Source organism: Mycteria americana, chromosome 7 (genome assembly GCF_035582795.1).
Source record: "Mycteria americana isolate JAX WOST 10 ecotype Jacksonville Zoo and Gardens chromosome 7, USCA_MyAme_1.0, whole genome shotgun sequence".
Taxonomy (NCBI): domain Eukaryota; kingdom Metazoa; phylum Chordata; class Aves; order Ciconiiformes; family Ciconiidae; genus Mycteria; species Mycteria americana.
In genome coordinates, this window is record NC_134371.1 from 41316969 (window position 1) to 41343262 (window position 26294).

The 26294-nt window shown below is 38.8% G+C and overlaps 1 protein-coding gene across 4 annotated transcripts in view; it reads left to right on the forward strand.

Annotated features, from left to right (window-relative positions):
• DNM3 (dynamin 3) overlaps positions 1–26294 on the forward strand; it is a 181622-nt gene that overhangs the window by 87214 nt on the left and 68114 nt on the right. For all 4 annotated transcript variants that reach the window (XM_075508053.1, XM_075508050.1, XM_075508051.1 and 1 more), the window contains exon 15: positions 25411–25520. In XM_075508053.1, coding sequence (XP_075364168.1) covers positions 25411–25520 — 110 coding nt within the window. The remainder of the gene's footprint in view (positions 1–25410; positions 25521–26294) is intronic.

The following is a 26294-nucleotide window of genomic DNA, read 5'->3' on the forward strand; positions in this document are numbered from 1 at the left end:
GGAAAAGCTTCATAAACTGGGCACAGTTCAGCTCCCTTGTCACCCTGCCTTGACAGCTACATCACAATGTAGAACTGCCTGTGCTGTTGGAGTGCAAGTGGGATTTGTGCATCCAGCACTGTATTTGGGTCAGAAAGCTTGCAGTGAAGTGAGTAGATGCTTGGCCTTCGACCCCTCACTTTTTAATACATCACCTCAGCTCTGTAGCTCTCATGTGGAACTGCACTGATCAGAAGTGTAATGTGAAACTGATTTTGCAAAACAATAAATTGCAGAGAGCTTGAGGAAACAGGTGGTTTTGGTTAGTAAATTGCACATAAAATACAAAAGATCAGTAAATGGAAGTCTGGGCCCCAGGAGAGGAGAAGCGGCGTTTAGCCCCCTTGCTTTCCCTATTCTGGTGATTGGTTTAAGCTCATTTGCCTTTGGCCCCAAAGGGGGCTGTTCTAGCAGCCTAGAATAGCCAGAGCACTGCAGAAGCCTAGTCACAACCTTCCTGTCTGCATTTGCTGAGGACTGTGAATAGCAAGTTACAGCAGCAAGGAATCTGAGTTTCACATGTGAATACCTCTGATATTGGGATTTCCCAAGTTGCTAGATTTGCCAACTCTGCGGACCCTATTAGTGGCCAGAGTGGCATAATCTGCTAGATTATCTGGACCCCTTTGAGGTTTTACAATGCTTCTGTTCTTTGTGATGGCATATCATTTGCAAAGACAAATGAAATCATACCAAGAAAAACTAAAAAAAAACAACCAAAAAAACCCCCCAAACCCTAAAAAAAACTCCACCACCCCTTCCTTTGCAATTTACACCAAATAACTTTCCATGAGGTTCAAACTAACTGCAGTAATAAAATATAGCTGATATTGAATTAATCTTACCAATTTGATGCATGTGGTAAGGATGACAGTTGCCTCAATCCTTACTGTACCAAAGATGTATAAATGTAAATTGTGCTTTCTGAACTGGAGCTCTCTTTAATGTTGACTTCTAGCTGTGTTGCAGCTAAACCCGTGCCCAGATCCAAGACTGCAGACGCTCACACACAATTAATCTCACAAATTTATGAATGCCAGAGCATGGAGCAAAATGAAAACAACTGGAGGAATGTATAAGGGGAATAATTGGACTGTATCCAGATGTGCATGTGTAAAACATCACTGATTGACTCCTCCCCCATATCCTGTCTGAAGAAAGGAATTTTTTCAAAAATAAACTGGGGTTATTTGAAAGAAGTTGTGGTGTCTGAATGAAATCTAATAGGCAGGATTACTGGCAATTAGGTACATTCTTTGCTCCTTGTTTTTTTTGGTTTTATTTTGGTTTTTTCAACTCTTTTAGTATCATTGAATTTAGTAGATTCATTGCCAATTTCAGTGTTACAGCTGGAGCTTTTGCTACACATATTTGAGCTGCAGGATAGAAGAGGAGAATCACAAGGATTGTATGAGTGTGTGTGCTGTGCATTGAAAATTTTATGAGTAGCAGCGGGTGCTTGTAAGTTGTGTATCAGGATATTTTTGTAGTGAAGGCTAGTTAAGAGGCAGAGGGACACTTGAAAGCTTTTATATAGAGAGACTTTACTAAACTGAAAAAAAAAAAAAGAAATGGCCCTTCCTCATGTTGTATTTGTAGATTGGAATAGAAATGAAGGTAACAAACATGCTCTTACACAGATTTTGTTAAATCGCTGGCTTTCAGTGAAAGAGGACTATCGCAGTGTATGCAGTTAGGGCCAGCGTCTTTCCTCTCAGCCACCACTGTATACTTTCTGACAGATCTATGATTACAACGGGGTTGGGAAGAAAAGGGGAAGGGAAGGAGAAGAGTCTAGACTGGAAAAAAGTCAACTTTTGCTTTATGGCTTTGTTAATTTAAAAAAAAAATAGCTAAATCTGTCATTCTTCCTCTTTAATAAATTGCATTGCCCACCTTTAAATACTTGTGTGCTTTCTCAGCACAAACTTTTCCTAGACATTTTGTAACACTTATTTTTCTCCCCAAATTAAAATAGCAGGAACCTTGGCTGAGTTTCACAAAACACCCTCACAGGCTTGCTCTACTGTCTTATGTTTACTTTGGTTCTATACCCAAATAGGTTGAGAAAAAAGAAAGAAATAGCACTGAATCTTCTTAAAAGCTGCGATTGATACTTACTGCGGGAAGACTCGTAATGTTCTGATTCTTTTTCTAGTCCTTGCTCATACAGCAGTGTCCCTGAAGCCAAGGACATGAAAATAAAAAAAATTCTTTGGGGTTTGGACCACGAGACTCTAGCCACCTCCCTCCACAAAAGCCTTTATCAGAGAAGCACTCTGTGCCGATTTCTTTTCACAAAATCTTGTTTTGGATTTCAACCTTTATTTTAGCTCTGCTTAAAATGAAGTTGAAGCAGTATTACAGTTTGGCTCCTGTTGAAGGGATGGGTTAGAACTTAAGGCTTTCTGTGCTTCAAGGAGTTAGACTTCCCCCCTCTCCCCCTGCAATGGAAAAGGACATGCTAAACTGTCCAGGCAGGCTCGTATTGTTGCCAGAGATGTAAAATTCTTGCACTTAAACTGAATGAACACAGAGGCACGATACTGTTTTTACACCAGGTATAAAATTGCCAGACACAAATCTGATTTAACAGAATATGTTTTTGAACTTAGTGTCACAATGTTTCCACTAGAATACAGTGAAAGATACTTTTGAGAAATAGCGATAGTCCTTGGATAAAGAGCCCCAGAGGTTCATCTGAAAATGCTTTATAGTTGGAAAGACTCTTTAAACAAAAAACCAAAAAATCAGAATTGCCACAGCTCCTCATGTTGATTCGCTGAAGTTGCAGCAGCTGTCGAGGTGAGATCGAGTTGCCTTGGCAACAGCACATATTGTATAACAGTACCACACCACCATCAAACCATTGAGGTGAGAAGTAGTTTAAAAGCATTACTAAATTTTTATGATACGTCTGCTACATTTTCAACCTTGTGGTTGGCTGAGTTTACTGAGCTTAGCCTTCTTGGAGCCCAGAAAGCTCAGCTGCTGAGTACTGTTCGGTGAAAAAAGGAGGGGGGGAAAATCCCTAATTTGTGGGTTTTTTAAAATGCTGAAGTTAAGCTGTCTCTAATTATGCTCATGCTCACGATGCAGAGTTACTGCTGTATGTAAATGCATTTTTCTCTCCTTTTTATACCTTCTATTACAAGAAAGAGTGACTTTTTTTTCACTGTTTTGAGTAATGAAAGCAGGAGATATTTAGAAAAATCTATTAAAACTTGGCAGAGAAAGCCCCAAAACATGAAAATGGCCTGGTTTTATGGTTGCATTACAAATTTGGGCAAAATCGCTAAAGCATTCAAATGGTGAGGTTTCTGTCTTTTGTGATGACACCTAGGTACTGTGCTTTCTTTCCAATTTGCTTGCTTTCCAATCCTTTGTGCTTCCCACAGCTGTTTAATTTAATAGAATATATAATCACTTCCAACCACATTATTCACAAGGGATATCTGTTTGCGTGCCCCACCCTGTATATCATACATTCAACTAGACAACTTCAAATCTATTATTTTAGCAGTCCGGTGGCCTCCAAAAGATCTTTAAGGCTCTTTTCAGCATTTCTTTACTAACAAGCATGTGTCTTGGTGGAGTGATTGGTCATGTAAATTTTTCACCTACCTTCACTATTATTTCACTTCTTTTTGATCAATTTTGACAAAAGATTCAGATCACCTTGAGTCTTTTTTGGGCTGTGATATTTAGATGGATTTAATTAGAAACTGGGCAAAAAACAGTGGCTAGGTTATTTCATACTTTAAAACTTAAATCTGAAAACAAACAAAAAAAACCAACCCATGAACAAAACCATGATATCAACCTTAAGCAGAGGGCAAAAAAGCAGCAAGAGGAGCAAGTGTTGTGAAAACCCTGCAAATCACAACTACCTGGTTAGAGTAGCGAGTCCCATGTAACTTAAAGAAGAACTGACTTCAGTTGCAGTGTCCAAAAAACAAACCTGAGAGATGCTGCCCAAAACACTAGTTAATAATTATTGCATACAGCTTGGAGTCGGCCCAGATTGTACAGCGCTGCTGGATCCTCTCGTGGGTTCATGCATACCACAGTGATTATTGAATGCTTTTTCAACGTCCATTGTATGTTCTTACTCGTGGGATTTGGTGCCTCTAGTGTTGAGCCGTGGAACTATTTAACAAAGCTGTGTCAGCAGCAGGTATGGTAGCATTTCTGCTCTGTAGTGATCTCGTGGTCTGTGTAAGTTCAGTTGGTTTTAAGCGTGCCGTACAGATCTGAATGAAATGATTTCTTGCGCCTGGGAGCTGATCTAGCTATAGAATATTTTGTAGAAGTTATTTGTAGCATACTTAAGAGTTGATGGAGTCATTTGCTGCTGCTGTTCTTTAGAATCATAGGGCATTCAAAAGGCATCTCTCCTGCTCATCTGTATTTCTGGGGACTGGCTTGCACATTCAGTGTCCTGGTTAGTGAAGAGAGGCTGAAGGTGTGTACTTGGGCACAGTTTGCTCAACTGCCACACTTGGAGCAAGGGCAAGCTGGGTTGTGCCTGTATCATACTATGCTGCTCATTGAGCGAGCTTACAGCTGTTCTGGAACTGAAAACACTGTCATCACACCTGCATAGATACCTGTGCTGATAACCTTATTAAAAGTCAGGGCTCACTAACCTGGGTGCAGCCCCTTGGAAACAGGTCTGTCCTACTGCCAGATTTGTGCTCAGTATCTTCGTTCAGTGTTGTCCTGTGCTGGATGATCCACGCTGGCAAAAATCAATTTGGCAGGGTTTCCTGCATTTTGTTCTGTTGTGTCCTTAACACAGGTGATGCTGTATTCACTTTTCCAGTATTGGTCAGTCTAGCAAAGCATATTTGACGTTTGTGGATTTTGAAGACTAGGAGGAAGAAACTGAAGTAATCGTGATGAGGGAGGAATCTTTCCTTACAGTAGACTTTAAAGCCTATTAAACTATCTAGCCCAAGCACTACTTTGTTCCTAGCAGGTGTAGTTTTGTTGTGTAGTTGCACAACTTGACACCTTGTACTTAATTTAAGTGAGGCTGCACAGAGGCAAGTCTTAAAAAACAGTTATCCGTTTGTAAATAATCCTCATTTTCCTAACACGATATGGTTTTGCAGCCTTTGAAATAGGGTCTAGCTGCAACATCAGAGGAAAGAGCATGTTACTAGAAGACTGCCAGATGACCCCCAGGCTTTTAGTCAAGGTGGTAAGGATTGTTAGCCCTTGCGACAAGAAATGTTATAGGTATTTTTACAGTGCCAGTTTGAAATATTCTCTAGATGCTCCCACAATGCAAGTGATAATAATGGTCCTGTTACTGGTCTTGAATTTAGCAGTAGATTGACAATATGTGCATTTCTCAGACCTGCCTACCACCTTCTGCTCCCATTGCATCATAGACCCACACATTTGAATGTATATTTTTACCAGTAATCAGAATATGACTGAGTTCTACTGATCTATCTCTCTTTATTAACCACAAGTAACAGACCTAATAACTATAGCATTTTTTTGGCTGAAACATTTTGTTAATTGCTTATTTTAGTTGCTTGGGTGAGTGAGCTAGCCTATTAAATCTTCCAGTAGTTTTAAATAATAACTTGATTTTTGGAAACTATTTTCTATTAGCTGAGGCAAGCAAATTATTGTCTTGGCAGTCAGAGCACAACACATGTACCAGAGCAAAAACTACTAGGAAGAGGATCAGAAAACTGATTAGTACATCAGGCTGTTAGTTGTCACGAAGGTTTCTGTGTTCTGCACAGGAGAAGCTTCCCCCCCCCCCCCCCCCCCCCCCCCCGTACAGCTTTGAAGGCAATTTTATCCTGGGCTACAGAGAAATGGCATCACTATTTTTGGTTGGTTGGTAACCTGCCATAGGGGAATTGTATAGTAGATGCACTCCTTTGTTCCTCTTTTTCCATTCATTTGGGGATTATCTTAGTCATAGGTCAGATCCTTAAAGAAATGGTATTTGAATTCATTCTGTCTCTCTTTATAACGGCAAACGAGAAAGGCTGATATTTGAACACGCTTAGTTTGGAAGAATTACCATAATGCTTTCTTTTGCATTAATGTCCTTTCTCTGCCAGTACTGAGGGTGCAGACCACTATCCACCCATGCAGTAGAGTTGTTGAACCATCTGCTAGCTCGCTTGTATTTCGAGTCTTGCTGTCTGTCTGTCTGTCTGTATACATGGTTGTCATCACCATTGGAGTTAACATCCTCTCTTCTTGAGGAAGTGAATATGTATCAGGTACGATCCATAGCTTGGTGGATTTTGTCATGATGGCCATCTTGGCATATCTAATTGGAGTAGAATGACAATATTCCTGAAGCCTCACGTCTCTGTAACTTGATGCCATTTTCAGCAGGAATAGCAATTATGCTCTGACTGCCCCTACTGAAGCTCCCACAGGTCCAAGTGGGAAAAGACAGGCAGATAGTGAGTGCATACCCCATAACTGATAACACTGGTCTAATATCTACCGCAGAACATGGGTGCAGTGAAGCACTGTGTGTGCCCCGTGGATGGAGGCTGGTACGGATGTGTGTGCAGTCTGTCTGCAAGAGCTTTGACTAGGCTACCTGGCTTCTGGGAATCCTGAATAAGTGACCATGATCCTTCTTGTCAGTTAGGAAAGGTTTCCATTGGTGTAAACGAGTATTTCCAGGGAAGTGTTGTCAAATGGTGCTTTAGCCAGAACACATCTATTTTACTGATTGCTAGAATGTGGGGCCTCAACAGAACTAACACACTGAAACAGGAAAGGAAAGAAATCATTTAAGTATGAGTTGGTGTATGCTTGTGTTCTGTTAAAGTGAAATTTGCCATTTTCCCATCCATGGAGTCACTTACTAAGCCAGAGAGACTGGAGATGGCATGAGGACGGTAAAAAGCATCAGTGTAAGAGATGACAATGACTCCAGTCTGAAAATAAGGGTTGTACAAATAGGAATGTTCTTGTTTGATTTAATAACGTGGGAGTAATCACTGCAAATGAGAGAGGTTACAGGACTACATGGGTACAGTATCTCATCTGTTATTTGTTTTTATATATCTTCTAGTCAATCCTTGGCTATTGATGAAAGTCATGAAAACAGACTATAACCTTTGTCAGGGTGAGCAGCTTTTATTGATACATCATCTTTTACAAGAGACATCCCATGTGCTAATCCATGTTTCTAAGCATATCTTATGTGCTATCTGTTTATCTAAAATTTTTCCTTTTGGTTTCCCACTTTTGTACCGCCCTTTTAATTTTATTAGCTGGCTAACAAGTGAGAAGTAAATTCAGGGTAGTGGTTTAAACATTTTGCAAGAAGGAATAGTCTTGTAACTAAAACATAGGATGAAAAGTTAAAAGCTATGATTTGGTTCCTGTTTCTACTGTTTATCTTGTTGTTACACTCACTGTAAGGACATACTGTCAATGTAAAATCAAACTTCAGTCTGCAATTTTGTTATCTGTTAGATGTAAACAAAACTTTACCATAATGAAAAAGCTAAAAAAAATTTCTGCTTTTGACATTGTGTATTTGACAGCATTTTGAAAAGTAGCAATTCCTGTCCTGAATCAGATCAGTGTGTTTGTGAAAGCAGCAAATGCCAGATGCTAAAGAGGAACTAAATCTAATGGACTACTACAGTCCCCACAGCACACAGTTGGGCAGCGTTTGGCTCACTCTCTGGCTTTACGAAACTTTATTTTCCTTGCAGGGTTTCCTTTTTTCTTTCCTAATGCAGCTGGGGGCATCCATAGGAAAGGATTCCTGGAATCACACTGAATTCTTAGTCTCGAGGATACTTGGCGTCAGTGGAGGTCATAGCTTAAGTATGTGCTTTGTTTAAAGAAACTTCTGTTTATCAGCTTTCACAGAGGAAATGCAAAAGTCAGTCACTTGTTTGATTTAATCTTCTGTTATGTTGGAGGAAACAATATTCACAAACATAGAAAATTAATTTTAAAGCTACAGAATGGTAGTTGGGTGCTTGGAGGAACAGGTAGAACCTTACACTACTGAATACAGTATCGTTTTTGTTTGTTTTAAATGGAAACATGAAATTAATGTTTGCAAACTCTCTCATCCATAAAATATTGTGCATCTTCCCTTTAAGATTTCAATTTAATAATTAATGTTTATAGAGAGTGCTTAGATCCCTTATGAAATGCATAAAGGCATAAAATAAATGTTGCCTAAGCATTTAAATGCCAATGCTCAACAACGGGTTAAAAATACTGCACATTTTTGGTAACAAGCCCTGATGGGTGGAGTATGGCAGTGGGCGTTTTAGTGTAGATGGGTTTACTAACCCTTTGCTGTACAGCTGATGAAATACAAAAAGACTGAAGTAATGGCTAGCAAGAAAGTGGATTCTCGGGAAGCTGTGTTTAATGAAGGCTGTTTAAAACCTTTTCTGCACAAAAGAGATTTAGTGTTTTCTGCTGCAGGAGGAGCAAGGATTTTAACCATTTTCTAATCACTAGCTTTTTCTTGTAAATACTGTGGGAAAAGCATTGCAAGAACAGCTTTAAAGAGTTAGTAAAGCTCGTTAGCAACCAGTTGCCAAAATATCTGTTTCTACATACTCTACCCAAGTTAGAATAATCAAATTAAATGAAAGATGTTTTTTACATCTGGTTTTGAATCTGGAAATAAGTTGATACAGAGATTCACTGGACAGTTTAATTGCTGTAATAAATTTGCAGTAAACCTCGTGGAAATAATATTTTCTTTTTTCACTGTGAAGATGGGTACATCCTTACATAAAGAGAAGCCCGCTTCCTCCCTTGTCTCATTGTTGACAACTATAAATTTTCAGTTAGATTTTTGTAATGGGTAACTACACATAAGAAATCCCATCTGTATGAAAAACTATGGCAAGTGTAGGCATCCACAGAGGTGGTCAATAAGCTGCGCTGCTAACAACAAAAACTCCAGGAAGAAATGCCTTTTTATTATGCTTTTCAAAAATAGCGTCTGAAGATTCCACATGGGTGCTTTGTGGGAGGGCATTCCACGCTGTGGGAGCAGAACAAGTGCCTTTAGGCATCTGAGGTCAAAATGTGAACAAGGACTTAAGACATATGTAGTTGTGTTTCTCCCTGCTTATGAAAAAAATTATCTCAACAGTTTAGGAATAGTTTATATAGCAAGCTTAATTGGGGGATAACCAATGGTTTAGTGGCACAAGTTACACAGAACTTAAAATTCTAAGTTCTCTAGTATTTCCATAATGACCTTCTTTGCTGTGTACAGTGCATGTGTTCCTATAGCCTTCATTTAAGACACATGAAATGATGCTTTTCTGCAAATTATTTGCCACCGAGATGATGGACCAACACCCTACCCTACCAAATGGAAAAGATGACTGGCTACTCCTCGGCTAGGCTGGGACTCAGCCAGGAGGGGATAAAGGAAGGTGTGGTGCATTATTTCCCAGAGTCTCGACCCGTTTGTTTTTGGAACAGGACCAGATGTTGACCTCTTCTCTGGAAGATGAAAATGCCTCTATGGATTGAGTCTCCTGCTCAGCTGGACTTGCCATGGTGTGGTAAAAAGCAAATGCCACTCTTTGGGTTTGGTTTGTACTGGCTGCTAATTCTGTAGACTGGCAGTTCTCATGCTGGGTAAGCACGGGGTGCTGTTGCCTTTCAGCCCCGCACTGGTAAGTAGTTGCACCATTCCTAATAAATTGAGTTCTTCAGTTCTGTCATTAGAGCCCCGTCTCATGCCTCTGTCTCAGGCACCTCTGCCAAGCTGTGTCTAACGCGCCACTCCGAGCACCTTCCTGAGGAGCAAGGCATGGGAGCTGGGACTTTCAAAAAGCAGTTCTGGAGAGGAGCTAGCGGATGCAGGCCTAGAGTATGCAAAATTGTCTGCACTGGGGTAGAACAGAGAGGAAAAGAGAATGTGCTTAAAATAGAAAAACATTTGAGAATCTCTGAGTTAGGCTGTGTTTTCGATGAAGATTGCATGTCATCTTGTACAGCAAAGATGCTAGCTGCAGTGTGTAAATAGCAGAGTAAGAGTAGGGCTTAGTTCCAAGGAACTCTTGTGCTTTTTAAGTTAGGTTTGCTTTTCTGTTCACTCTCTGTGATTTAGATAAGAGGTTTACACGCATTAGTTACAGAGTTTTTACTCTCATGACTTTAAGCTATTGATTCAAAACTGAGGCACTTGAGAGAACTGAAAGAATGGGGGCAGTGGTAATTGAACGTAGCAGTTTATACTAGTGCTTAATTTTAACTTTTTTTATCTAACAGTTAGATATTTTTAATATCTAACCGTAATTGTTTTTACTGCTTCTTAGGCTTTTTAGTGAAGAGTAATGTGAAAGACAGATTCAATACTGGAACTTTCTCAACATTGCCTATTAATAGGTTTCCCCCTCAACCAAGCAGCAGGTCAGCTTTTTCCATGGTGTCTCTCTTTTAGTTAAAATACCTCATTATCATCAAGTCCTGTGCCATGAATCATTATAGCAATCAATGAAAGTCCTGGTGATGGTGGTGCACATGTTCTTTGTTCCTTAGTTGCCTCCAGGAATGTTCAGAACATCTCTCCCCCTATTTGGTGTCAACCCCACACCAATACATGTGCTTTTGATATGAAAGATGATGCTTTCCCAGTTATTTTCTGTCGGACTTCCTAAACAAGAATATAAAGAAATGTCAATTTTCCAGATTATGTGAGTTATCCTACTAGGTCTCTGTTAGATCAATTAAGTAATAATTTTTAATCTGTATTGAAAACTGCTAGCTTATCTGGTTTGTTTTGTATGCCATTAGTAAGTCAGTCCACAGACATTTTAGGTACCTGTGCAGCAGCTTCTTCCGTAACTGTTTCCTAACCTTACTCCCACCTCTACAGCCTCTTGTCCAGGTCCCTATGTGTTATACTTACCAGTAGGTCTTTCTGTGTTCTCATTTTCATCTTTGGGATACTCTGCTTTAAAGTCCTCCTCACTAGATTCTTCTCCCCCACACCCCCACCTCCCCTTTAGGATATGGATAAATAAGGAACAAGTGTTGTGATTCTGTAATTAACAGGTTTTTTTCCGTTTAAGCAGTGCTGTTTCTGTGTGGATGTGTGTGTGTATGAGGGCAGTGAGGATTTTCTTAGACTGTGGAGTAAGTTGAGAACTTACAGCCTAATTCAAATTAATTAGAAATGTGTTCTTATGAAACTCAGCACCTGACATCAGTCAATTTTTGTGCTAAATTATCCTAATAATGAAATAATGAAGATCTTTTTGGCTGTGTTGTTTAAGCTCAGAGAATTTAGAATCCAATGGTAATTAGAGTATAATTATTTTAGGTTAAGGGGCATACGCCTGTTGTTATACATAAAATTTTCCTCCTTTTCAGTGAGCATAAGCAAAATTTCATGATGTGCTTCTCTTTGAGATGATCTTGTGTTCTAGTGTTCTGAAAGGGTTTGGGATTTTGCTTATCCCTGCTGAAAATATCGGAGGCCACTGCGTTCCCATCTTCACTTACCTTGAAGAACGAGGTAGCGTCTGTTTTGTAAGATGCAACATATGGTTTCAGTCTCTCTGCAAATGGTGACCTTCTCTGCAAAAAGTCCCTAGAAGTAATGGTCTTTGTCCACATACAATCTGTGGTCGAAGTCGTCTTTGCATTTCAGTAGTTCCTACCTTTAAAAACACTTCTCATGCCAAATGTCCTCAGCAGGAGATGCGAGATGTGAATGGGGAAATGGAAATGAATGCAAGAAAAGCAAGGGGAATTGGGGTTCACCTGTAAAGGCTCTGTGCAGCTGCCAAATGAATTTGGTTTTAAAATCTTAGTTTTGTGTTCTTAGAATAAAGTATATTTTTCCCCTGTCTGAATTAGGTTCTCTCCCTCCCCATTTCTAAAGTGCACTTTCAGGGCATATTGAAATGTATTTGAGGTATTCTGTTTCCATTAGGGAATGTGAATTTCTTTTAACTGTAAATTCTCCAGGCTTATAGCACTTGGTTTTGGTAGGATTTTTTTTTTTTTTTTTCCCCGAGCAATGGCAATAGTTCTGTAATGTATTTTATTCAAATATACATGTGTTTAGCCTTGTCTATTGCCATGTACTTTTTTTTGGGAATTACTAATAATTATATAGTTTGGTAATGTATTAGTATAAAACTCTCATTATTTCAAACTGTTTCAGTGTAATATATTATTAGACATTTAAAACAAATCTAGACTGCTAGACAATCTAGTTTTTATAACCTTGGGAATATTCTCAAAGGGGAATAGGATGTTATTTCAGCAAAACGAATGAATTGAGAAAATAATGAAAATATACATTCAGTTTGGGTAATGTAAAAAATGGATTACAGAAAATCAAATTGCTGAATACGATGTTTAAATAGCTCTTAGACAGACTTGGAATATTTTTAATGAACATTTTATTTCAACATTTTATTTCAATATTTTTGAGGCTTTTGGAGGGCAGAGGGGGGACTAGCTGCAACGTTTTCTTTGTTTTGTATTGTATTTTTTAAATTTTCTTGCATGGACAACTTTGCAATAAGCTGTCCTCCCTGCTTTGTATCTTTGAGTGTCTTGAAAACAAAATGAGTGGAAAAAATGTTTGTCTAAAATGTTCTTTATTACTTTAGAATATGTTAAAAGATTATCCCTGTTGATATTAAGAATCACTGTGTGTGAAATTAGTTCATTGACTACTAATGAGAGAAGTTTACACCAGTAAGGCTTAGTTGCATCAATTCAGTTTTCGGAATCGATCCTAGAATGAATTTATATGTGGAAAATTATAAACTTGGGAGTTTTAGTACTTGATAGTTTGTTTCACTGTTATAGATTCCTTACTGAAATTTGAGTTTGCACCTATATTTGTAAGTTAGTTATCTTCTCTTTACTTGGATTTTTGTTGTCACTGTGCCTCTTTCACATTGAAACAATTTCAATATGTCAGTGTTAGAAAACAGTTGTAATACATTTTTCCAGCAGCAGTTCCTTGTTGTTTGCCGTATCTGTAAAGCTAACAACATTAAGGAGTAATGGAGTATATCTTTCAAAGCACAAGTAACGAGCAATAGGAGTGTTTTGACATAGTCTTTAAAGGAAAAAAAAAAATCATGGAATTTGGTTTCCTGCCCGGAACTTTGACTGACTGTCTGGGAATTCAGTGCCGTATGTCAATGTTATGTAGAATTAGTGTAGGTACTTTGGAGTGATTCTTTACAAATATAATGGTGTCCTGCAAGTTTAGGGCCAGTGTATTGATAGGCTACGATATTTTGAGTCAGCATTGATGAAGACATATGTTCTTGAGCAATTGCTATGTTTTCTAATAAATATTTCACTTTCTTCCAGAGAAGCAGAAGTGTTCTCTTTCTCGTCTGTAATACAACTGTATACTATAAAAATTCAATGTTTTTGCAGACATGTTTCAACTTTCAGATTTCAATGTGCCTTTTTTGTTGTCTTTTCTGTGTTTGCAATAATGTCATTACCTTTTGCATTGTCATTGTTTGTTTATAGTTCTGGAACTCCTGGAGGTTTTCTAAGACATTGTATGTTTCATAGGTTCTTTGAAACAGCTGAGGTTAAGCATGCATAGACAGTTCTGCTGGAGCAAAGATTTACATCTTGTTTATTGACTCTTTAAAATCTTATTTTCATAATATCGCTTCACCAACAATAGCAATCCAAGCTGCACATTGCAAATTTTTAGAGCGTGATGAAGATAGTTCTTACAGCTATTTTGATCATTGGTTAGAGGTTTTTTTCTTAGGAAAGATCTTCTTCCCTAATTGTGTTCTTGGGGAGTCCAACTGACAGTATCTTAACAGAGATGATTAAGTGAATGCAGATGTTTGTCATCTTAACACAGCTTCCAGTCTACACAATGGTATATTTAATTTGTATTTTCCTCCCTAAGCAAACATCATGGAATAAAAGAGGGTGTTAGGTATGAATCAGAATAATACTTGATTGCAGGAATCCAGGCAAGGGAGAACTGACATTCTTTAAAGATGATGTTATTTTATACAGAGGAGAAATGACATATTTTAAAATGTCATAGCAAGAAAAGACAAGGTTTGGTGTTAGTTTGGATTGGAAGAGGTACAGAGTAAAGTAGAAAAACAATTAAAAATATTTTTTAATTATTAGTAAGGATGTTATTTTGTGATAGCAAAAAAATATAATGGCAAGATTCTTAATCTGGCAGTTACTGAAGACCTCATCCACCATGCAGAAGCAAGGGAAATGCCTCCTTCTCCCAGCTGCTGATACTCTTGCCCAGTTTTTGTGCTCGGTGGTCACAGCAATGATGATGGAGTTTCTGGTTGACTGAGCCTTTGTGGCTGCTTTGGTGGAAATTAATCTGGCAGCCAGAAGCATCACAGATGATGTCTCCTGACTTCAGCACCCCACTTCCCTCCGGTGCCTCTTGCGCTGCACAGTGGCAGTCCTGCTTTGTTCGTAGGTCTTGGTTGCGGCAGTGCGCGATCTGTTTCTTAGCAGAAGCCTCTAGCTGTTGCCTCCAATGTAGTGAAACTAATACCACATGACTGAAGATTTGCTTTAACTTTATGCTTGCAGAGTGTTTCACTAGCCTGTTTCTTAGCTATTCGCTCTGTTCTAGCTGGCTGCAAAACATAGCTTTGGATAATCTGTTACTGGATATAAGCAGGCTCTGGGCCTGCAAGAGAGCTGCCTTCAGTGCCAACTATTTGACAGTCTCTAAGACTTTGGCGTGTGGGTATTATTCTGTTGCTCTGTTTCAGCAAGGACACAAAGGTGAGCATGTCTGGAACTGGCAAAGATGATCTGTCAATAAATTAATCAAGTTCTGCCATCACACAAAAGGGCAGTGATGACATTTGAACAGTCATGGTTATTTCTGTTTGAGGATGTCTCTTCCTTTCCAGAGGTGCTGCTCTAAGCTTCCCCAAACTGTGGTACCTCCTGCTGACATCTGTCCGAGTTCACCATCTGCCATGGTATTTAAAGGGAGCATGTGGCCAAGGCAGTAGAATTTGTCCCTCCATTTCAGTTGTTGTGTTGTTAAGGTATGCTGTAAGCTTGACGTACTTTTTCCTTGGGGTAATACTGGCACAGGACCTCTGTTTCCCGTATACTACTGCAAGTGAACAGCTGAGCAGCACAATTGAGATAGCTGGCAATGTGTTGAGTGTCCTTCATGGTACACACATTCGCCTGTGAAAAAACAACATACTGTTATCAGGAAAGAGCTGCTTGTGGGTGAGCAACACTTGGACGTTTTCATTTAATATGCAGCATCTGCAGATTGAAAACTACCATGTTTGGCAGCTCTCCTACACACACTTCCCTCTGCACATACTCCTAGTGGTAGGAGTCAGTAGTAGACTAATGCTGTCTAGCACCTTGCAGTCACTTTTTTTAATGACAGTAGCTTTAAAGAATGCATTGATGTTGCGTCTTTTGCTGCTGTCCTCTAGCTCTTGATTGTTCTTAAGGCTAATAGTTTCATGATGTCTTGGATGTTCTACTAACCTTTTTTTCCACGTTCCCATGCCCATGTTTGTCAGGTTCCTTTTTCTGAGTTCAATTGTTTAGGGTTTGCTATGATAAAGTCTGCAGTCCCCACTCACATTCAAGTACCTACTGGGGCAGATGAGGTACACTGAGGAGTGACTTCTTCTTTAGAGAGTTACAGTCTAGAGACAACTTAAGGTCAGTTTGAGGAACAACTTCAGCTATGAGTTTCAGGAGTGTTTCAGTCTGGGACAGTTTCATGGAAACAGTCTTCCTGATGAATGTTTCTAAGGAGGTTTCAGTCTAATAGCTATTAATTGCAAGGGCAGAGGGTTGCAGGTTTTCCTGCACATCACCGTGATTATTTTAGGATATATTTTGTCAAATTCTGAGACACATTTCAAAACCCACTCCCTTGAAGATCTGATGACATGTCACTTAGCATTGAAGGTAATGTTCTTGATATAAAGTAGAAATAGTGCTTGATGATTATGGTGTATTAAATTTTCTTTGTTTATTAGGAACATTCCCAGGGTTACTTATTTTACAAAAAACCAAAAATGTTGTTATGATAAAGTAAGCAGGTGGTTTTCTCACTCTTTTGTTATAATTCAACAGTTTTTCTTTGATGAAATTAAGAAACCAGAGTATATTTATGCATATTATGTAGAGCAAGGAAGGAGATATCTTCAGATACTTGTCTCAGAAGTTAATGTTTTCCATGATCCAAGTATCTTGGCTTGCTTAAAAAAAAATATAAAAAAAGAAAGAAAAAAAGCTGAAATGTACCTTTCAAAAAATGCTGCTATAAAAAAAAAAAAAGAAGGGGTGGTAGGGGAGAAGTCTTGACACCAGAAGCTTTGTCATAGCAGAGTTTCTCTCGGATGTCTGGAAAAAGTCTTATACTTCTGGGATGCTTTCCAAAATATTTTCAGTGACCATTGCCACAGGCGTGAACTTCTTAATGCATTTTGCAGTAATCTCCACCACAGTGAAACTGATTACTGTCTGAAAGCTTTTAATGATAACAAGCAAGTAGGGCAGCATAAATGCCATGAACTAATTTGTGTGTGTGTATTTTGTTGCATCTTCAGGAGTCTTGCAGAGACAGATGTGTCGCCTCAGGAAAATCCTGCTTATGTTTTTTACAAAATTACCTAATTGCGTATTTATAATTTTGATTTTTGAAGGCTTTTTTTTTTCCACACACACGCATGCGCACACACAAAGGATCTAGTGTCTCTCCAGATGCTTCAGTTGGTACCCAGAGAAGAGTATCTGGTGGCTTCCTCAGTTTGAGCTTTTCTAGGGTTCATTTTATAGAAACTGAAATGCATTCAAAAGCTAGAAGAGTTTTAAGAAATGCCTTTCCAGCAGAAAACGAAGGTACTATAGCGAAGGTGTATCTTCTTCATGTACCTACCAAGGAATTTCAGGAGGCTTATAAATGAGAGGCTCTCTTTTTATGTGCAAGTTAAGGGAGTCCAGGAAGCTGAAAATACAGTTAAGCTTACTGGTTTTTTTCAGTCTTAACTTAGTATTCCTAATGCAAGAGGTCATTAGAACTGGAGAGGTTCCTCCACCCAGACCATCACCTTCTCAGGACTGAAATCTGAGCTGCACTTCTATTAAAAAACAATAGGTTTCAGGAATTATGCTTTTCCTTTAAAGAAAAAAATTCCCACCACCAAAACATGTGTGTGTGTACATATATATAAAAGTATTTTTATACACACATATATATATATATGTAATAAGCAAAATTGTAAACTGTATGAATGGAAAGGTTGTACCCAACTGAAAAGAGGGATCTCCCAGGAACTGGTATGTCAATGTCACTCTGCCCTCTGCCAGCACAGACATGCTGCACCAAAGCCCTTCATCCTGCACTATCGTTCCTGCAAACCACTGTGATTGCTGGATGATCTGCAGTAGGTGAAAAGTGAAAAATAAAAACTTGAGCACCAGTAGAGAAAAACAAGCTGTCATAAGCAGGCTTCATTGCAAGGGATAAAAAGGTCAAAGGATACTTTTTTCCCCTCTACCTTCGGAGCAGCCACTAGACACATCCAGCAGAATTTTTCCAGACTGTCAACTGGTTCATCAGTCGGGGCTTTCTCTCTATTTTAAATGCCAGCGCCACTTCAGAGGAATTGCTGGCTTCTTTCCCAGACAAGATTTCCCAAATTCAAAATGACCTTTCAAGATCCTAACTAATAGGAGCTAAACAGAGATTTCCTCTTCATCAGGCCCTTTCTCAGATCGATCCTTGTCCTGACAGCACATCTCCACAGCACAGACCAGTGAAAGACCAGCCCTTCCACTTGTGATAATAAACACCTCTTTTGAAGAGGGGCAATCTTAAATCATGTTGAATGTGTTATATATTCCAGAAACTATTACACTTCTGTTTGATTCACTGATTATGTAAAGGCACAGCGAGTACCAGTGAAATAACTGGAATTTTTTTTTAATCCAGCCATTCAGGCTCTGCACTAATACACTGGGATGCCTGCTCAGCCACCCCTCATTATTGAGGGAAATGAGAGATGGACAATGGGAAAGCTGTTTATCTGGGTACCATAATGTGGGGACTGTCGTGCAGGCAGCAACCACATGGAGTAAGCTTGGTGCAGTAGTTTGTTAGCTCCCACTTAAGGGCCAGCTTGGTTGCTCAGCACCGCACTCCTCAAGGATTCTGGTGGTTCGTTGTTGTGTGCTGTGCGCATCCTCTCCTCCAGGCGAGGAGAAGGAGGTATTCAGGGCTGCCCAACTCTGAGCAGGTGGATTGTGAGGTTCTGTTCTGGTGTGTGCTGCATGAATGCAAGCTGCAGCTTCAGCTCCCTGTGAACCTTAAAGTTGGACAGCTGTGCTGCAAAATAGTGATGTAGAGACATCCTATATCGGTGTCCTTCTGTGAAGTCTTGAAATGTAGCAGGATAGTAAACTCCGTTCAAGAAAGACACCAGTGACCATTTCTTGAAAGGATGAAGTATTTAAAATTCAAAGTTGTGAAATCTTGTGGTTCTGTTCCTGAAGAAGTCTGGGCAGAAGGAAAGTGCAGAAACAAATATAATACCGGTTCTTATGAGAGAAAAATACTGTGGGAAACGAATAACACACTGTAAAATGAATGACAAGACCAGACTAAGGACTGATGTAACATTAGCATCAGGTTTAATCATGTAGTTGAATTCAGAAGAAACACCAGAGATATAATATGCCTCTTGAATTTTTTTGTTTTAATAATATGTTGTGGGGAAAAGGTACCACATAAAAAAGATTGGGAAAAATTGGAAGTGCCAGGAGTATGCATAATTGCCTAGAAAAGATATTACAAATGCAAAATATAAAAAGATAATAACTCAAACCTGAAATAGCTTGATTCTATCATCAGATCTCTCTTTTTCAGCTGCAGTTTCAGGTTTGGCATTTTCAGCTTTGATTTGTATAAGGAACTCATTATCTCCACCATGGCAAAGGATAAAGTCTTTTAACACTGAGTGAATATAAGATTTGGTATTTGTGCTCTGTGCCATGTGCTCCTTTCTTCTAACAGTCTGGCTTATCGCCCTAAGCCATTGTCACATTTTTGTATTGAGATTTTCAATTTGGAGCTCTTGTTTTATTCTTTAGCATTTTCCTAGAATTGTTTCTCTTATATGTTGCATAATGGTTCTTCTGTGTCTTTGTTGCTATTTAATTATATATATGCCTCTACGTGGCAGCTCTCTAATATGTTATACTGGATTATTCTTGTCGCTATAGGTACATGTAATAAAGCTGCTCTCTAGGTAACGTACATCCGTTGTGGTGTAGCACAGCTACAGAGTTCTCCTGGCACGTGATGAGAGCAGAGCAGGAAGGGGAATGGTAGTGCATCATGGAGGTGTAATCCACCTGCCTGTGGAGGAGTCTCAGGGAGTGCAACAATAATTTTTCATTTTTTGCCTAAAGTTTTTGTCTGGAAACTCACTGGAGCACATAGGGAATCATTTGTACATATGAGAGTGCTTCTTGACACCCATGTGGCTGGCTTTATTGAAGAATCAGAATCTATGGTGGTTTGAATCTGGTTTCAGTGGTCAAAGAAAAGAAACTCTTGGAAAAGTGCTTGGCTTCAATTATCAACAGGCTTCTATTATCAACAGCTAAAGCCATGTAGGAGTTGATTGTACAAGACTGGAGGGAGATGTGCATAGGTGGAAGAAACATGGTCTTCTCATCTGCAACTTATTAAGTATTCTTTTGCTATGCTTTTCATAAAAATGTTAGAATGTTTATGTATGCATTGTTCTTCTGTTAAAGCAGGTCCTTCTTCATTTTATAGACAGTTTAGAATTATGTTTTCTACAGCTGTACCCAGGAGCATGTTCAGGCCTGAATCCCACATTGCTAAGTTGTCTGTAATAAAATAACTTGCTTTGTTTTTCTTCAAAAGTTTGCAGTAATATGTAAGTATCTCATGCTTCATTTTTCAGAGTATGCTTTAAAGCCAAGTGTGGTAAAGCAGAGACCATTGTGAAGATGCTGTGTGGCTTTCTAAACTGAGAGAGAAAAATAAACTGAAATAGAAACACAGTAAAATTCTCTTGGGTGTATTTAAAGTTAGAATATGGTTAACTCTTGGATATTGATTTAAATACTATAAAAGTTGCTATGAGGCATCTTAATAGTTTGCATTTTCATCAAATACCACAGAGTAGGCTATTCTGTACTGGCAGTGAGAGCACCTCCTAGGTGTAAACAAGTCTGAGCCTTTCCTTTTCAGGAGAAAACAGGCATAGTTTCAGCCCACCACCAGCATTTCCTTACACTTCCTACTTTTTTTCTTCTTCTTTCTTTAATATAGATTGCTCTGGCTCGGCAGGTTCACAAGCAACTGCTGCTTATGTCTGTTCCTGTCTGTAAAATGAGGGTAGTGATCCAGCCATCTAAAATAGTACATACTGTAGAACATCTTCATTTTGGTATTATTTTCTTCCTCTGCTGCTTAACTGCTTTGCCAAATAGTTGCTTGGCTTTGGTGTTCTGCCTACACACTTTAGCACCCTGATTGCAGGATACCTTAAGGATGCCTTCCCATCTCTAGCTGCTTGCAGAAACAAGGTCTAGCATGATGCCTGTGAGTCAGGTAAGTATTAGGCCTGAGTTACTAATGTGGAAACAAATACAGAGAGTAGTGCAGTGTCAGTTTGGAAATCTAGTTCAGAGGCAGAAATACCAACCTTCTTATCTGTTGTTCCCAAGCTTTAATTCAAAGCTGTCCTTCCTTAGTTTATGATTTTAAAGTAGTTCACTATTTTGCCTCGTTAATGCCTCATACTTGTTCATGCCTAATACTAATGGCAGAGGCATTTCATGGATACCTATATTTGCTCTCAGTGTGCAGTAATTACTCTTGAGAGTTGTACTTTCAGTACAAATTATGCACAGAATGAATCCTGCTGTAAACCAGCCTTTGTTCCAACGTTTCCCATGCGGCCTGCACTTCCAGTTGGGAGCTTGATTTCTTTGAACTTGTGGTCCCCACAATCGGTATTGACAAGTTTTGGTTGGTGTCATGACGCCACACACACATACACACACCCCCATTGGAAACTGGTGTTCTAAAAAACATTACAAAGTGGTGAGCAAACCAGCTCAATTCCCCGTGACATTACTGAAAGTACGATTAGGCCAACACTCAGGCTCAGACCTGCCTTTCAGAATCTGAGCATCGTATATTTGATATATGAATGCATGTCCTGCGTGAATTTTGCTTCTGTTCCTCAGGATACAAAATGGGGAGTAGAGTTTGTCTTGCATGCTGCTGTTGCGCAGTAGCCATCCTGAAGTGACAAAAATGAGAATCGCCTTTGATAACAGGAAGAAGCTGAAGTAATTTAACAATCTCTTTTCTTTGAAGCAAAGGAATTCTGTTCCCCTTATAATCCAGTTAGCTAACATTGTGTCCAAGGTTTCTTCTGCTGCTCTGACGGAGCCTACAAAATTCCAAAAGCAGAGAATTATTTTTGCCCCTGGCTGAAAATGAAATGAAGTTCATTAGGTTGGAAGTGCTGGCTGAGACCTTACTGGGGGGAGGGGAGCCACCGTTGTATTTTTTGCATCCCTTGTGCCATTTTGGACTTCAGCAGTATTTATTTTTACTACGTTTAAACACTGCAGAAGGAAGGGGCAGTTGTAATATGGCATATTTACATCATGCTGTCAGTTCCTGGCAGCTTACTTGCCTGTCAGAGAACAGAACTAGTCCATTAAGGATGTGAGTGCTACTTATGCCCACGAGTGGTGAAACATCATCTCAAGGGTGGGAAGGCCTCCCCAGGCTAGCAGGTTGGTTTGTTTTTCTAAGGTGCATTATGGGGATTTTTTTTTTTTTTTCATGTCACAGAGACAGGAATGGGCCATGCTACCTCCCACTTTTTCCTTCTTCTCTACTCTGTATAGGAAAAAGAGAGCCAAAGTCTCTACATGAGATCAGCATGTGCTGGTTTTTCCCCTCATGTCATGCTTAAGTTCTCTGCCCCATTATAAAAATAAAAATCTATAAATAAAAAAGAACAAATGCTGAGGGGGACAAACTGGACCCACAGTTATGTGCACGTTGTCACTTGTAGAAGTGTGCCTAGCCCCATTCCTCCCAGACTTCATACATTCCCTGTTATGCTGTCAGCTTCTCAGGATGGGAAACATGCACAGATAGTCCTGGCTGGAGCTTTTTTTGCCCTACCATAACCTAATATTAATTGAGCTAAGGCTGAAATGATGTTGGGTTCATCTGCTGTTGAATTAGCTCATGCTCCATTTATATATACTTTTTCCTCTTTGTTTGGGGGGGCGGGGGGGAAGTTCCTTGGGTTTTGCTGCCACGCTTTCATGTTGCAGTAATACCTTTCTCCTGGAATTAAGCAGAATTTAGGTCTGATCTTTCATATATGACATGCTGTCTCTGTTAGCTTCAAGCATAGGCACCCTATGATTTCCCTTTCTTGGAAACTGCTCTGTCTCAGCATGTGGGTAGGAGGCCATATAAATAAATACCAACCACTTCTTAGCCTTCACTAGGCATTTCCTTTTTCCTGGTGGCTACAGAAGAAACACTTTCTCACAGTTTGGCATCAAACATTTATAAAACTTTCCTGCTTGTGGAATTTTTGTTTAGACAATCAGATTCTTAGTATAGTTTTTTCATCGGTTTCTATTTTTACTCATCTGTGGTTGCTTGGTTTGTCAGTAAATAGTGTCTGTCAGAACAAACACTTCATCAGAAACTTCTTAAATTTCTGGTAATTGAATAGTAAATCATTATAAGCATCTTCTGTAATAGTGAAACATAAGTTTTAAAGAATAAAAATTATGCATATCTAGTTTTTTTTCTTAGTTATAATGGAATAAATAACATTGATATTTCTGCCTCCCCCCCCAAATTATTTTTTAATATATAACCTGTCCTAAATGTCTGAAACAGAAAATAAAGTATCTTATGTTACCATGCAGTCCAGCTTTCAACTGGAAAAAATTATTTGCTTTTAATACAAAGTTTAATATGCGTTATCCTGAATTTATATGCTAGGATATTTTTCAAATGTGTGTCATTTTGTCATGGCAGCAAAGCTAACACATTGTTACCTTTTAAATGCTAACAGAACTATTTATAAGAACTATTATAAACTATTAAGTTTATAATATCAAAACAGATCATATCAATAAAAATCAGTATTAGAGGACAGTATACTTCTAATTTTTGTACATAAATATTTGATCTATAAGTTCTTTATTTAGTTTCATTTACTTTTTTTTTTTTTAATTGGTAAATTATGAATTTCCTTTGCTTAGTTTTATTTATCTCAGTGGTAATACTTACTGAATGGATGACAGTATACTGTCCCTTCAGGGAGAGCCCCAAAGGTTCTGAAAGTATATATTCCCTGGAAGCAGAATATAGATATGAACTGTGATAAATAGCTATAGACTGGCACAGATCTAGACTCCTTCATCAGAACTGTTGTTAGATGAGAGAGTGAAGAATATACATATGTATGATCTTTTGTGGATAATAATTTCTAGGATGGCTAAGCTAGACGCAGTTTGAAAATCCATCAGATACTTTTTATGTAATACTCCCACCCTGGATTTGATAGCTTTTTTAATTCAACAAAACAAGACAGTAGAAGCCATGCTTTTCTAGAAGGGCCTTTGAAATATGCTTTTTCCTCTACTGAGGCCTGTTATGAAGCTCTCTAGGAAAGTGAGCCATTGTTGGACACGCCACTGTATTTTTATAGTTTCACTCTTAGGTAGCTTCTCATCCAGTTTAGTTTTGCAATCTGCTGAAGCTTAGCCAAGTTGAATTGCATCTGCCCTCACAATACACACATCTCAGGCTAGCTAGGACTTCTTCCAGTTCTGTGCAGTGGAAGTTACTTTTGTGTATTTCTTCTGGGAAACATGTATTGAGAAAAATGAGTCCTAGTTTGGTTTGTCCCTTTTGCCCTGTTTTACGGCATACAATAAACTATTATAACATGCATATTTCTTACTGGAGCCAACCACCGTAAGTGATGTCCCAGTTGACAATTCTCCAGCAAGTGGGATGGGTGCTAGACTTTACAGCTAGTTCTGGTGATGGCTAGACAGAGACTAGTCAGTCTTGCTTCATGTTGGCAGATAAGGGACTGTGAAGGAATCCTAAGCTTTCCACCTTTGGTAATTTATTGAACTTCCGTAAAGTCATTGGGTAGCCAAATTCACAGTAACCCCATTTGGTATCTGCTGCACAAATTCCAGGGTATAAATCCTCTCCCCACTCCATTGCTGCCATGATAATGGCACCAGACTTAACAGTACCTTAATGGCCTTTGAAAGCTGTTAAACTCTGTATGGTGTTAGTGCCCTTGTCAGAAATGTTATCGTGATGTGCAAAACCAGAATAGGGGTATGAGGATTCAAGTGTTGCCCGTCTTGTCTTTGGATTGCTTCTACTTAGCATCAGGTGTATTTGCAAAGCAAAATGGAGAGGTTTGCCCTGGTTTATCCATCAGTACAGGGACTTCAAGGAAGTGTAACACAACGGGAACAGCTAATAATCTTAGGGTTTTTTTGTTCTGACATCATAAAGTAGCTTGAGAGTGTTAGTAGTCCTTAATTTGGAGTGACAGGAAGCAAGAAACCTAGAAAAGGTGAAATTATAGTGATTATGCTGTAAGTGAGAATGTGCTGTAAATGAGAGTTGTGATGGAAATGCAAAAGGAATTGGCTACAGCAAGAGTGAATAGATCATTCCTCCTGTGTGGAGAAACAAGCTGGTTAGATTAGAGTCTGGTTTTGTTTTATATGGTATGTATAAAACCTCGGTGATGGTATGATTGATGATTGATTTGTATGATTTGTATGATTTTCATATTTTCCACTGGAGGAATGAAAATTTATCCCTGGGATCATCAAATACCACCCCTAAATAATTAATAATAGTAATTCTAGATAGAGATTAATTTTTTGTCACAGGTTACTCCAGTTGCTATGCAGACATGGTAGAAGAGTTCCATATTGATTAGACAATTTCATTTTAGTTAAGGCTGATGCTTTTCTTTAGAATTCAGAGGAATGAAGAATAAAAATTTAGATGCTTATATGTTTGAGATGGAATTTTTTTATTAGGAAATGTTTTAAAACGGTCGGTGAAAAACAGAACTGGAATTGAGATTTCATTTCTGTTGCAGGTATGTCTATGAAAGATAAGCAGACATTTCAATTTTGGATATTCCCTTATGATATTAAATGTACTGAAGGCATTACCATCTAAACAGAGCTTGCTGAGATCAGGCTTCTTTGAGACTTCTCATATAGTGTTGTTTTAATCTATTTTGTTTCTAGGAAAAAGAGAAGAAGTATATGCTTCCTTTGGACAACTTGAAAGTGCGAGATGTTGAAAAGAGCTTCATGTCTAGCAAACATATCTTTGCATTGTTTAACACAGAGCAGAGGTAAGAAAATGTGCTATTCTGCAGATACTTCTATAAAACTGTATCTAGCTGAGCATTTTAATAACTGGGAGTGCAGTTCTGGTATTTCCACTATGTTGAGTGAACAAAGATCTTGATACTCTTGATTTATCTGCTTCTTTGCTGTTGCATAACCATGGGATGAAAGGTTAGTGTCCTCCTAGTCACTCATGGAGTGAAACAGCTCCATGATTAGTCATCTAGTTCTTCTGTATGGCTGAATAATCATCTCCTGATCCTATTTTTGTTTTGTTTGGCAATCATCTAGGCTTACCAAAACATTCATGACTTCTGTACCTTGTGACCAGATTAAACTGGTGTAAATCACAAAAGCGTCATTGCTTTTCACTTTCTCCAGTGGAAAATCTTGCCTGTCTGTAATCTTGGGAGTCATTGTATTGTTTGTTTGGGTTTAAATGCTGCTGAATGGAGAACAAATAAGATTCCTCTGCTTCACTAATTAATTAGAATTTTTGCTTTGTAGTGTTTGCCTCATACTTTTCCTTTCAGACTCCATCCTCTGATTTAAGTGGTGTGGGTACTCTATGGAAGCCTACTCCTGATGCACAGCCAATTCAGATTAGTGTGCACAAATAAGTCAAGGAAACATGACAACACTTAAAGACATACAAGTGACCTATACTTTTTTTTTTCCCCCCACTGAAGAGGAAAGTTGCGTTTGCAGTTGTCTCAGTGGAATTGCATTTGAGCAGATGAGGTGCAATTTCTCTAAGTTCTTTTTCAGGAAAATAAGTA